The sequence below is a fragment of the Gopherus flavomarginatus genome, chromosome 1, assembly GCF_025201925.1.
Source record: "Gopherus flavomarginatus isolate rGopFla2 chromosome 1, rGopFla2.mat.asm, whole genome shotgun sequence".
Lineage (NCBI taxonomy): Eukaryota > Metazoa > Chordata > Testudines > Testudinidae > Gopherus > Gopherus flavomarginatus.
Window position 1 is genome coordinate 44846900 of NC_066617.1, and position 13472 is coordinate 44860371.

The window sequence follows — 13472 nt, forward strand, 5'->3', positions numbered from 1 at the left end:
TCTCTCCATGAAAGCAGAGGCAGACAACCGTTTCATGCCTTTTTTCCTGGGTGAACTGTGCAGACGCCATACCACAGCAAGCATGGAGCCTGCTCAGCTCAAGACAGCAATCATGGACGTTGTAAACATCTCGTGCAGTCTATGCTGAACCAGGACCTGCAAAACCAGGCGAGGAGGAGGCAGCTACAGCAGCGCGGTGACGAGAGTGATGAGGACATGGACACAGAATTCTCTCAAACTGCAGGCCCCTGCACTTTGGAGATCATGCTGGTAATGGGGCAGGTTCTAGCCATTGAACTCCGATTTTGGGCCCGGGAAACAAGCACAGACTGGTGGGACCGCATAGTGTTGCAGGTGTGGGACAATTCCCAGTGGCTGCGAAACTTTCACATGTGTAAGGGCACTTTCTTGGAACTTTGTGACTTGCTTTCCCCTGCCTTGAAACACCAAAATACCAAGATGAGAGCAGCCCTCACAGTTGAGAAGTGAGTGGCGATAGCCCTCTGGAAGCTTGCAACGCCAGACAGCTATCGGTCAGTCGGGAATCAATTTGGAGTGGGCAAATCTGCTGTGGGGGCTGCTGTGATGCAAGTAGCCAAAGCAATCAGTAAGCTGCTGCTACGAAAGGTAGTGACTCTGGGAAGTGTGCAGGTCATAGTGGATGGCTTTGCTGCAATGGGATTCCCTAACTGTGGTGGGGTGATAGATGGAATCTATATCCCTATCTTGGCACTGGAGCGCCAGGGCACCCATTACATAAACCGCAAGGGGTACTTTTCCATGGTGCTGCAAGCACTGGTGGATCACAAAGGACGTTTCACTAACATCAAGGTCGGATGGCCGGGAAGGGTTCATGATGCTCACGTCTTCAGGAACACTAGTCTGTTTAAACGGTTGCAGCAAGGGAATTACTTCCCAGACCAGAAAATAACAGTTGGGGATGTTGAAATGCCTGTAGTTATCCTGGGGGACCCAGCCTACCCCTTGATGCCATGGCTCATGAAGCCATACACAGGCAGCCTGGACAGTGGTCAGGAGCTGTTCAACTACAGGCTGAGCAAGTGCAGAATGGTGATAGAATGTGCATTTGTCCGTTTAAAGGGATGCTGGCACACATTACTGACTCGCTCAGACCTCAGCCAAACCAATATCCTCATTGTTGTTGCTGCTTGCTGTGAGCTCGACAGTCTCTGTGAGAGTAAGGGGGAGACCTTTATGGTGGGGTGGGAGGCTGAGGCAAATCACCTGCCTGCTGATTACGCACAGCCAGACACCAGGACAATTAGAAGAGCACACCAGGAAGTGGTGCGCATCAGAAAAGCTTTGAAAACCAGTTTCATCATGGGCTAGGGTACAGTGTGACTGTTGTTTGCTTCTTTCTTGATGAAAACCCGCCCCCTTGATTGACTCATTCCCTGTAAGCACCCCACCCTCCCCTTTCAATTACAGCTTGCTTAAGGAAATAAAGTCACTATCATTTAAAAATCATGTATTCTTTATTAATTCATTATAAAAAGGAGAGAACTGACAAGATAGCCTGGGTGTGGTTTGGGAGGAGGATAGGAGGGAAGGAAAAGGCCACTAACATTTTTTCAAAATAATGACAGCCTTTTGGTTGGGTTGTTCACTGGGGGTGGAGCGGGCAGGTGCACGGAGACTCCCCCCACACGTTCTTACCCGTCTGTGTGAGGAGGCTATGGAACATGGTAAGGGGGGAGGGTGGTTATACAGGGGCTGCAGTGGCACTCTGTGATCCTGCTGCCATTCTTGAAGCTCCACCAGATGCTGGAGCATGTCAGTTTGATCACGCGGCAGCCCCAGCATTGCATCTCGCCACCGCTGATTTTCCCGCCTACACCTCTGCTCTTCCTGCCACCACCTCTCATCTTGAGCATCCCTCCTGTCCTCAAGTTCACTGGCATCTTTCCTGTAATTTGATACCACGTCCTTCCACTCATTCAGATGAGCTCTTTCATTGCGGGTCACTTCCATGATTTCCGAGAACATTTCGTCTCGCGTCTTTTTTTTCCGCCACCTTATCTGAGATAGCCTTCGGGACATAGTAAGGAGGCTTGAAAAATTTGCAGCTGCAGGAGGGAGGGAAAAAAGGGAGAGAAATATTTAAGAAGATACATTTTACAGAACAATGGTTATACTCTTTCATGGTGAACAACACTATTCACATTACATTGCACATGTGATTTCAGTACAAAGTCACATTTTGCATCTTAATGTTGAGTGCCCGTAGCTTTGGTGTTAGAGATCACAGACGCAGGTCCAGGCAACAGAATTCGGCTTGCATGTGACCATGGTAAGCCACTGTCTTTCTGCTTCTGCAGCCTTCATATACCCAGTGCCCTCCTTTCCCAAATACCAAGCAAAGCCCGTTGAGTGCTGTGTCTTTCCTGTTAACGTGCAGCAGCAGAAACCAACCCCCCTATCCAATTCTCTAGGATGATTGCATTACCCCTCCCCCCACCGCGTGGCTGGTATCAGGGAAGATCCCTGCTAGCCACCACCCCCCACTGCGTGGCTGGTATCAGGGAAGATCCCTGATAGCCAAACACGAAAAAGCTCAGCGCCAGTCGCCGCCCCCTTGCCGCCTAGCTAACTGCAGGGAAGGATTTTTTTTAAGCCACAGGCAAACAGTCCAGTAGGAAAGGCCGCCTCTGTCCCCTTAATTAAATTCCCGTATTTTAACCAGGTTACCATGAACGATATCACTCTCCTGAGGATAACACAACGAGATAAAGAATGGATGTTGCTTGAATGCCAGCAAACACCGGGACCATACGCTGCCAGGCTTTGTCATGCAATGATACCAGATTACTTGCTACATGCATGGCGTGGTCAAGTGTCCTACCATGGAGGACGGAATAAGGCTGTGCTGCCCAGAAACCTCCTGCAAAGGCTTTTGGAGTACCTCCAGGAGAGCTTAATGGAGATGTCCCTGGAGGATTTCTGCTCCATCCCCAGACATGTTAACAGACTTTTCCAGTAGCTGTACTGGCTGCAAATGCATCCCAAGTCCTCAGGGCAAATTAATTATTAAAAAACGCTTGCTTTTAAACCATGTTTTATATTTACAAAGGTACACTCACCAGAGGTCCCTTCCATGGCTTCATTGTCTGGGATAGTGGCTTGGGAAGGCTGGGAGGGTAATTCCGTCAGGCTCAGAAAAAGGTCCTGGCTGTTGGGGAGAATGGAGTGCTGTGTGCTCTCCGCAAGCTCGTCCTCCTCTTCCTCCTCCTCATTTTCCCCGTCTGCAGAATCCTCAGGCATGGCTAAGATTACTCCTGCCTCGGAATCCACAGTCGGGGTGGGGTACTGGTGGCGGACTCCCCTAGAATTGCATGCAGCTCAGCGTAGAAGCAGCATGTCCGCGGCCCTGCCCGGACCTGCTGTTTGCTTCTTTGGTTTTCTGGTAGGCTTGTCTGAGCTCCTTAACTTTCACACAGCACTGTACTGAATCCCTGGTGTGGCCTCTCTCCATCATGGCCTTGAAGATTTTTTCAAATGTTTTTTCATATCATCTGTTGGAACAGAGTTCTGTTAACACGCAATCATCTCCCCATATAGCGATCAGGTCCAGTATTTCCCTTACTGTCCATACTGGAGCTCTTTTTCGATTCTCCGACTGCATGTTTACCTGCGCTGATGAGCACTGCATGGTCACCTGTGCTGATCAGCTCTCCAAGCTGAGCAAACAGGAAATGAAATTCAAAAGTTTGCGGGGCTTTTCCTGTCTACCTGGCCAGTGCATCCGAGTTCAGATTGTTGTCCAGAGCGGTCACAATGGTGCACTGTGGGATAGTGCCCGGAGGCCAATACCGTTGAATTGCGGCCATACTAACCCTAATCCAACATGGCAACTCCCCTCGTCGAGGAGGATTACAGATATCGGTATTAAGAGCCCTTTCTTTCGATATTAAGGGCTTCGTTGTGTGGACGGGTGCAGGTTAATTAGGTTTAACGCTGCTAAATTCAATATAAACGCATAGTGTAGACCAGGCCTATTAAAGCTAGAGTAGAATTGTATTAAGTACCTCTGCTGATACTTTAGGGATGTCTCTCCAGATAGGAGGTCTTCTCTTGTGCATGTTTCACTGTATGCAAAAAAATATTCAGGAGCTAGGTGGGGCACAGTGTTCACTGCATATACAATAGTGCTGCTCCCAATAAGTACACAATCAAAATAAATTTTTACCTCATACTAGGCTGGCTAGAGAAGTCTTAAAAGCAGTGGGAGGTTCAGAATTCTCCACTTCAAGTGGCAATAAATTCCACAGAAGTCTTGACCCCTATATGACTGCTGTTTAAAACATGCAGTACTCACAGTGTTGCCAACCCCAAGCATTCAGAACGCATGAGCCAGACCTCAAAAGAATTATGGGACTGGTTTAAACATCATGAGAGTTTTTAAAATAACTGTTGGATTTTTATTTGCTTTCTGGGTTATGAGTCCTTAGGGTTCACATTTTCAAGCTTTTCTCTACAAGCATGCGGGCCAGATGCTTACTTTTTTATAAATAAATGAAAGCTTATATATAAATGAAAGCTAGGATTCTCATTTGAGCACATATCTCCGTCAGCTGATGCTTTAAGAAAACCCCCAAATGTTACAAAATTGATCATAAAATCAGAAGGGTTGTTAATACTGTGTGCTGATATGCACCAGCTGAGGATCTGGCCTGGAATTGTCATGAAAGTTCTGAAAGCTCAGCTGTCAATGTTTCATCTCCATTTCATAACAAGTTACAAGCTAGGATCATATGGTATGTCTTTTCTTTCCCCTCTTTATATTCCTATGTCCTGCCTCCAAATGCTCTGTCTGAATCCAACTACAGAACTCCAGAGCCTATCACTGCAGTACTTTTACTTGTTCAGATGGGTTTGCTAATGTGGAAGGCAGTCCTGCAGCGAGATGTAAGTGAAACAAAAGCTTTAAATTCAGTTTTCAGCTCCAATTCCAAGCTAAAAAAGCTTTGTATTTCATCTCGCTGTTGCCCTCTAGTGCTTTTCTTTCCAATCTTTCCAATAACAATTGCTATATTGCAAGGGATGAACAATTTAAACATTACAAAATTCAAAAGCAAAGATATTCATTTAAAGTTCCTGTGTCCTCCAGTATTGCACAGGAACTACCTTGCTGGGTTCATTAGTCCTATTATTTATTTAATGAAATAAATCTCACTGAATACAGCTTTGTATTTTCATAGCCCTTATAATAGGACTTATTAGTAATAATATTGCTTCTTTGTATTGCACTTTCCATCTTCAATGTCCTGTGCTAACAGTAACTAATGACTGCATGTTCTAGGAAATTGGCCCATTTGGATTTCATTCCTCTAAGTAAATGGCTTTAATCTGTGTGGAAAGGAAGGAGAGCTTTTTTTTCCTTGGAGAAAAGTGATGTTCTTATAAAGTTCTGTAGTACTCCCAGATACTACAGAGGTCAGCACCTCAGAAATAGATGTAATAATGGGCCATGGCATTCCTTAAATTTGTACAGAGAGAAGGGACCAAGCATAGAAGGGTTTTCTCCTCACTCATGGAAAGGGGGAGTGCCACCTCAATGGCATTACCTCCTCCTCAGAACCCGCTGGGACTCCTCATGGAAGTGATTGAGATTTTTCAGGTGGGAGGGGTAGAGCATGCACTGACCCACAGACCTCCAACACCTGAACTAATGGAAGAACTGATAACAGAGGTACGCTGATATCCTTGGTGTGAACCAGCCACTTGAGGGAGGATGAGATACATACTTTACTATGCACAGAAACCACCTGTGACACTTTGGCACCCCAATATTCACCACTGTCCTATAATTAGGATATATTTTGTGCAAAGTATGCCTTGTAAGGTATCTTTCTAAAAGTCATTATTTGCTCAACATTAATATCTCATTGGATTGTATGTGCTATCATCATATGTGAAGTTATGAAGTTTGGTTGTGTGTGTGTGTTACTGGAACACGTTGTGAGGTTGAAAACACCCACAAGCAGTCTTCCAGGTACAACAGTAAAAAAGTGCCCAATTCTGTGTTGATTGATTTAGGTAGCACTCTACAGTGTTTTCATTGCTACACTATCTCACTTGATTTTTAAAAGACAATGGAGTATTGCCATAATCTCTCTCTTATCAAAGTTGTTCCTCTGAACCTATGGCGTATAGAAAGACCCTATTCAGTATGATTATTCACAAGTTAAGACTCAGAAAATAGAAAGACAAAGAGAGCAGACTTTTCATTACTAATGTTCTGGGTAAGAGGAAATCTGCAGAACTTCCAGGTTGCTTATCTGAAGTCTGAACTTTCCGGCAATCAGCTCCTTCATATCCCTGATAACAGTGACAGATGAATTTCTGTGACATTACTTCCAGGTCAGTACTTGATGCTTCTCCTCTCACTGTAAATTCTTGGTCCTCTGAAGCTTCTATTTTGAAGGTTTTAGGATTCAAATGAAGGTAATCCAGGGCTTTCCGTTTTCTTCGTATACATCGCCCGTTATTCTGACAAAGATGCTTGCTGCACACCTCTGCTGCTTTGGTCACATTGATGATGTAGATCCCTAATTCAGTAGCAACAAATTGTTTCACCTTTGTACAGTTGCCCTGTAAATAGCAGAGAGGACAATTTAGCTGAAGAGAAACTCACTAGTCTGTACTCTGTTCAAACTGAGAAATATGTAAAATGTAAACAAAAAGCTTTACAATTGGAGCTAGAATCAGATAATTAAAATTGAAATTATGTTGACTGTCTAAAATAGTACTAGATATATACACTAAGAAATTGTTTAAAAAATAACCTGATAGTGTCTCATTAAGATCTTTGAATTTGATTGGAGCCACAGCTCTGTGTTCAAATAATTGGCTTCAAAAATTGATTTCATTACTGACAATTGAGCATATGTACTTTACTCCTAGGGGAATTCTGTGCCACTGCACATGCACAGATTTACTTGCTTCCCCACAGAAAAATGACTTTTTGATGGGGAAGCAAATGGATGCCACAAGAGTGGTCATGTGACCCTCCCCAACAGTATGTTTCGAGTGCACAGGGCAGCCAGCAGAGAGGTAAATCACTGTGGGGTAGAGGGCGGGACTGAGGAAGACCTGGCTGGTGGCTCCTATCCTGTGCCGGAATGAGCTGTTAGTTCTCTTCCCCTGCATGGCATTCGGGGCCGTGTCAGACTCACCCCCAAATTTCTCCCCTGGCTATAGGAAGCTCTGTAAACTCCCCTTCCTCCCCATGCTTCTGCACCCGTCACCCATCTGCATCCCATTTACAGGGAGCTTCTCCTGCATCCGCCCAACTCCTGTGGATCCAGACCCTCTTTCTGAGCCTTACCTCCCCACACCCAGAAACCGCCTGCCCTTATGAGCTCCACTCCCTCTTCCCCTGGACCACCCCAATGAGCCACCCACACCCAGATCCCCACCATTCCATCATAATCTTGATTAGGCAGCTAAGGGGACTTTATGGGCTATCACACGCTGGAATTCAGAACTCAACAGAACTGGTGTATTTGGAAAATGTGGTTCACATAATGGTATGAAGATATATGCTGTGCTAGTACATTTGAATTAGCATTATGGCACTGACTTACCTCTGATGACGTTAAATTCATATCTCCCCAAATAACAATTCCTGAAGCTCCCAAGGCAGCACTCTCTCCAATAGTGCTAATAAGATCTTGCTACATTGAAAACAATAAAGACATCACTGTCAGTAATTTGTTGCTTTCACAGTTTGTGGTTATTAAAGCCAGGCAAGTGTTAGTGTTAAACAAAATATGAAGCAAGGTAAATTTTATACAAAACTCACAGGACTGTATGGATTTCTAGTCCAGACAAAAATGGAATCTTCTTGATATTTTATTGAAAACACTGTTCATACTTCTTATTTCATTCACCTCTCATTTTGTAGTTCATGCCACAGTGCTAGCTCACAAAGGGACAGCTCCTCAGTGAGCGTAAATAGACATAGCTTTATGGACTTCCGTAGATCTGGTCTATAATTTCTGTAAAGATCTAAATTGCTATTGAAATAGGGGTGGTCTTATGATGTAAAATTGTATCACACATCTGGAACATTCCAAAGTCTTGATGTTTGGATTCAAGGTTTTTCTTCAACCCATTAGAACTGCAAGATCAGGCTCATCTAGGGAATATTTCTTGGGTGGAATGTCAGGAGAAAGACTTTCTGTTTCTGATGGCAGGAGAGTGGTGTAAAGTGTATCTTCTTTCCTCACTTGTCTATGTAGATATATATTAAATAAAATTTAAAGAAGATTCATTTTGAGAAATTGTTTGCCCACAAGACTTAATTTTCTAGATACACAGATAATTAATGAATATCACTAAATAGATCCTTGCAAATGTACACTATTTGCTAGCATGGTGATTGGGAATTACTGAATTTTTCAAGTGAACAATCAAACCAGGAAAAATCATTTTATTTTAATTTACGTTGGCAATAGTGTAGTATTTATTTACTACATTGCGTAGTACATTTATTAAAAGTCCTGAGATTTTTCTTTTTTTTAACATGAAAACTCCTTAAAGAGTTTGGCTGAAAACTAGGGAGAAGCAGCCACTTCTGTATACCAATCAACTAAAGTCTTTGTCAGATTTAGAAAGATGTAATTCCAAGTCCAAGGTCATGCATTATCCTCGCTTTTTTCGTTCAGGCCTTCATATAAAATTAGCAGTTACCATAAACTGACAGCAAATTCAAGGAAGGAGAAGACTGGCATTGTATAACTTAAATGAAAAAGAAAGTATGACAATTTGGGAATCTGTCTGTGAATTTATAAATTCCATTCTGATTTTATGTGTATAACCTCATCAATGTCTTGCACTGTATCCTTACATCATTCCTCTGGTGTCGAAGGGAGGGAATGCTGCACCTGGGGATCTGTCCCTAAATGGAACAGATATTAAGGTCCATTAACCATTGAATAGCCTGGCCTTAGTAGAACAATGGAGACTACCAGCCAAAGGCTACTGACTTGCTAATAACTCCTATAGGCTGTAACAAACATTGGGGATGTTGAAGGCCACAATACATTGAGGATTGGATGGAGAATGAAAAACTGTAGGGGAAGTACATGAAGAGTTAAGATATTAGGAGCTTCTGTTTAGAGGGAGACTCGCTACAAGAGGAGATCAAAACCAGAAGGCGAGACTGGGCAGGAGTGGGGGTGAAGACAGATCCTGGGTTCCCTGAAAGATTCTGACTAATAATAATACCTAGTTCTCATATAGTACTTTTCATCAATAGATCTCAAAGCACTTTGCAAAGGAATGGTAAGGAAACTGAGAGAGAGTCTTATAGGCAGGTGTTTATTATTTTTCTACAGACCTATATATCTCTTGTGCTTACCTATCAGTAAGGTGTATGTTTCAGAAGTTCCTTTGCAAAGTCTATGTGTCACTTGCTTTAACTGTCAACATCCCCAAAGGGACCCAGTGTACCCATGAGGGTAAAGCTCTGAAGACATCATGTGAGCTACTGGGGAGACTCGGAAGGGCCATATTGGTCCCACATCCCAAGAAGGTGTACAAGCCTTGGACTGCGTTCCTTGGGAATATGCCTGAAAGGCTTTATGAAGTGTAGTTGTAGCCATGTCGTCCCCAGGATATTAGAGAGACAAGGTAGGTGAGGCATATCTTTTATTGGGCCAACTTCTGTTAGCAAGAGAGACAAGCTTTCAAGCTACACAGAGCTCTTCTTCAGGTCTGGAAGAGGTACTCAGAGTGTCTCAGCTAAAAACAAGATCAAATAGATTTGCTAAACTATTTAGCTGTGACACGCAGAGTACATTTCCCAGACCAGAAGAAGAGCTTGTCTCTCTCACCAACAGAAGATGGTGAAATGAAAGATAAAAGCAGCAAAGAATCCTGTTTCACCTTATAGACTAACAGACGTTTTGGAGCATGAGCTTTCGTGGGTGAATACCCACTTTGTCAGATGCATGTAGTGGAAATTTCCAGGGGCAGGTATATATATGCAAGCAAGCTAGAGATAACGAGGTTAGTTCAATCAGAGAGGAAGAGGCCCTGTTCTAGCAGTAGAGGTGTGAAAACCAAGGGAGGAGAAACTGGTTCTGTAGTTGGCAAGCCATTCACAGTCTTTGTTTAATCCTGAGCTGATGGTGTCAAATTTGCAGATGAACTGAAGCTCAGCAGTTTCTCTTTGAAGTCTGGTCCTGAAGTTTTTTGCTGCAGGATGGCCACCTTAAGGTCTGCTATAGTGTGTCCAGGGAGGTTGAAGTGTTCTCCTACAGGTTTTTGTATATTGCCATTCCTAATATCTGATTTGTGTCCATTTATCCTTTTCCATAGAGACTGTCCAGTTTGGCCGATGTACATAGCAGAAATGAAAGATATTATCTCACCCACCTTGTCTTTCTGAAAGGCTTGTGTGATGGAGTGTTGGCTTCACGCTAGGCTGTAGGGGGTTGATAGAACCGTAGGGAGTTTGTGCAAGAAACAGCCAATAGAGGAGGGGCTGTGAGGAGCAGCCAATCAAGGCTCAGCAGGCCCATATAAAAAGAGCTACAGGGCAGAGTGGGGTCAATTACTCCTGAGAGTTCAAGTAGGGAGGAGTGGATGCCTTACAGGTAGAAGGAAGCTAGCACCCTGGACAGAGAAGTGCTGGGCAGGAACAGGGACGCAAGAGGAAGCTCCTGACTGGCATGCTGAGGCCCTTAGGTAAAGGTAAAGGCAAAGAAGGTGCTGGGGCCACGGGGAAGGGAAATATACTGAGGAGTTGGAAGGGAGGCAACACCTGGCTGCCATCTACAGTGTCAGGACCCAGAGTAGTGGGAGGGTCTAGCTCCCCTACCCCAGACACTGGGGAAGTGGCTGGACTAGAAGTTAAACTCCCCCGGACGGGGGGAATCACAGACAGTGACACAGAAGAGGATGCTGCAATTCCTGAGGCTGCGAGAGGGGCTGCAGGCTGATGGCGGAGATTGGATGATGGTGTGCAGACTACTGATAATGGTGTCAGCATTGAGCTAATCCCCAAGACAGCCAGCAGGAAGTGCCAGCATGGTGAGTGACATGCACTGGGACAGTGTGACATACAGGCAGTGTCTGGATACTGCTCAGACTCAATAAGTGTAAAAACCCGTGGGAGCCAAGGTTTGGGTCTAATACAGCAACCTGGTGGCTGTCGATAATGTGGAGTTCAGCCAGAGCTGTTACAAGAAGATTATGTTTGTCATTAAAGAGAAGAATATTATCTTTTTCTGAGAGGATCTCTGTATCCAAAAGAGAAGAATGGTTTCATCTAAGGCCCTGATTCTGCAAACACATATACGCGTTTCACTTTAAGGATGTAGTCCTACTGGCTTCAATGGGACTGCTCCCATGCTTAAAGTTAGGCGCTTAACTAAGTCTTCACATGGTTGGGGCCTGGGGCAACAACTCCCAAGTTTGAAACCCAGCTCCCATATAAACTACCTATGTGGTACTGGGCAAGTTGCTTAAGATCTCCTCCTCGGTTTCTCTCCTGTTAAAGGTGAATTATACCTACCTAACAGCTGTGAGAATTAGTTAATAGATGTATAGTGCTTTGCAGAAGAAAAGCATTTTGTGTTAATTTATTAACCATTTGCATTCCAGCTAAGTAAAATCTGTAAAAATTCTCTAGCTTTGTCATATCCAGACAGGAATATAGCACAGCGCTGAACTGTAGAAAAATATATATATTACAAAAATATTAGAGATACGAGATGACTGAGGTAATATATTTTATTGGACAAAGTTCTGTCCACTGCACTGCAGATTTTTTTTAAAGTGTCTTCCAGCTTGAATGTTTACTGCTGAGCTTTGGCTGTTTTAAAACATGTAGTCATTTAAACATTAATCAGCAGAGTAGACCCATATACCCCTCTACCCAGATATAACGCTGTCCTCGGGAGGCATAAAATCTTATCATATTATAGGTGAAACCACGTTATATCGAACTTGCTTTGATCCACCAGAGTGCGCAGCCCCGCCCCCGGAGCACTGCTTTACCACGTTATATCCTAATTCGTGTTATATCAGGTCATGTTATATCGGGGTAGAGGTATACAAGCCTTTACAAACATACAAAGCGTCTCTGCAATAATGATGGTTAGATCTGTTAAAGCAGCCTCCATAACTCCTAACATTGGCTTACCTTAGAAAGAAATAATAAAGGATCATCTCGGTAACTTAGTCTAGTATAGACAAACACAGGCAGAGCATAATCATGAGATGTCATGGAGGAGATCCTCATGGACTCAGTCACTCTAAATTGTGAGAAACGTAATATGTTTTCACTGTTTCCAAGGGTTTTCTTGATGCCAATGGAAGGATACAGAGCTGCACTGCTATCCCAGAGCCAGGAAAGTTCATTATTCCTCAAAACTTCACTCTCTGGGCAGGAACCAGTGTAGTCCTGGTCATGAAAATTATAATTATGGCAATCGGGGTATAAATAGTATCCCCAGAGCCCCAGAGGTCTGCTTTTAATCCCTAGCTCAATTGTCTCCTTCATGAAAGCCTTTGCACTTTCTTCAAAGGAGAGTTTGGCCAAATTTTCGATGTCATTTGCTGAAATATTGCCTTGCATTTCAGAAATGAGCTTCCGGGACTTTTGCCTGTAAATGTCTTTTGTGTTCCAGTTGCGTACCCACTGAGGCCTCCAGTATTCCCAGTCTATGACAGCTAATCCTTTAAAGTCCTCAGCAGGAATGTAATATTGAATGTCTTGGCCAGCTTTTTCCAGGTGAGTTTGCAAGCTGAAGTTTTGAGGTAGGCCACCATTTACAGGGATTTCCTGCGATGTGTACCATGGGTAGTATCCCAGTCTATTCACATAAAATATAGTCACATTCTGCCCTCTTGCTCTGGCCAGTGGGCTTCCAATCACATGGAACATTTTCAGGTTCAGAGTTATGTTATATTTCAGTGAGCACTGATCTGTGGGTGCATTCCAGGCAGCTATAAAAGGTTTTCTCTGGAAAACTAGTGGTTGGGCTGGTTTCATTGCAAATGTGGAACTCCAAATAAATGTAATCTGTAGCCACACCGTGAGCTGAACCAATTGGATAATATGTAATAGTATCCCACTTTCAAACAGTATTCTCATGATGTAAGAGGCTACTGTAGAGATCTCCTAGTTCAATATTGTCTGCAAAACATAAGAGATGGGGCATTATTTGTTCTTTACACAGTATTAGAAATGTGTTGAGGTATTTCTAAGGCATTTGCAACTGTAGTACTTGAGAGCCAAAATGTATATGATACTTTTCAGACAAACTAAAAACAATGGGTCAGATTCTCAGCTGATGTAAATCAGTGTAGCATTGTGAAAGTCAATGTTACTATGGCAATTTATAGCAGCTGTAAATCTGCCCCACTGAGCCAAATCCTGATCTAATTGAAATTAATAGTTTTGCCATTACTTCACTGGAACCAACAGTTGTCTCCCT

The 13472-nt window shown here is 43.6% G+C and overlaps 1 protein-coding gene across 1 annotated transcript; it reads right to left on the minus strand.

The window, feature by feature from the left end:
• Positions 1-6198: 6198 nt before the first annotated feature.
• HYAL4 (hyaluronidase 4) lies at positions 6199-13129 on the minus strand. Its single transcript, XM_050936758.1, has 3 exons — positions 12176-13129; positions 7608-7697; positions 6199-6612 (listed from the first exon to the last, which is right to left on the minus strand). The coding sequence occupies exons 1-3, from the start codon at positions 13127-13129 to the stop codon at positions 6199-6201; spliced, it is 1458 nt and encodes a 485-aa protein (XP_050792715.1).
• Positions 13130-13472: the final 343 nt, after the last annotated feature.

What these genes read in the sequence shown, in the direction of transcription:
- HYAL4 (XM_050936758.1), bottom strand. Translation starts at nt 13,129, where the DNA reads ATGAGAATACTGTTTGAAAGTGGGATACTATTACATATTATCCAATTG. An exon ending in CTTTATTATTTCTTTCTAAG is followed by an intron (nt 7,698 to 12,175) that starts GTAAGCCAATGT and finishes TTTTCAATGTAG; the next exon opens with CAAGATCTTATTAGCACTAT. An exon ending in TGAATTTAACGTCATCAGAG is followed by an intron (nt 6,613 to 7,607) that starts GTAAGTCAGTGC and finishes TGCTATTTACAG; the next exon opens with GGCAACTGTACAAAGGTGAA.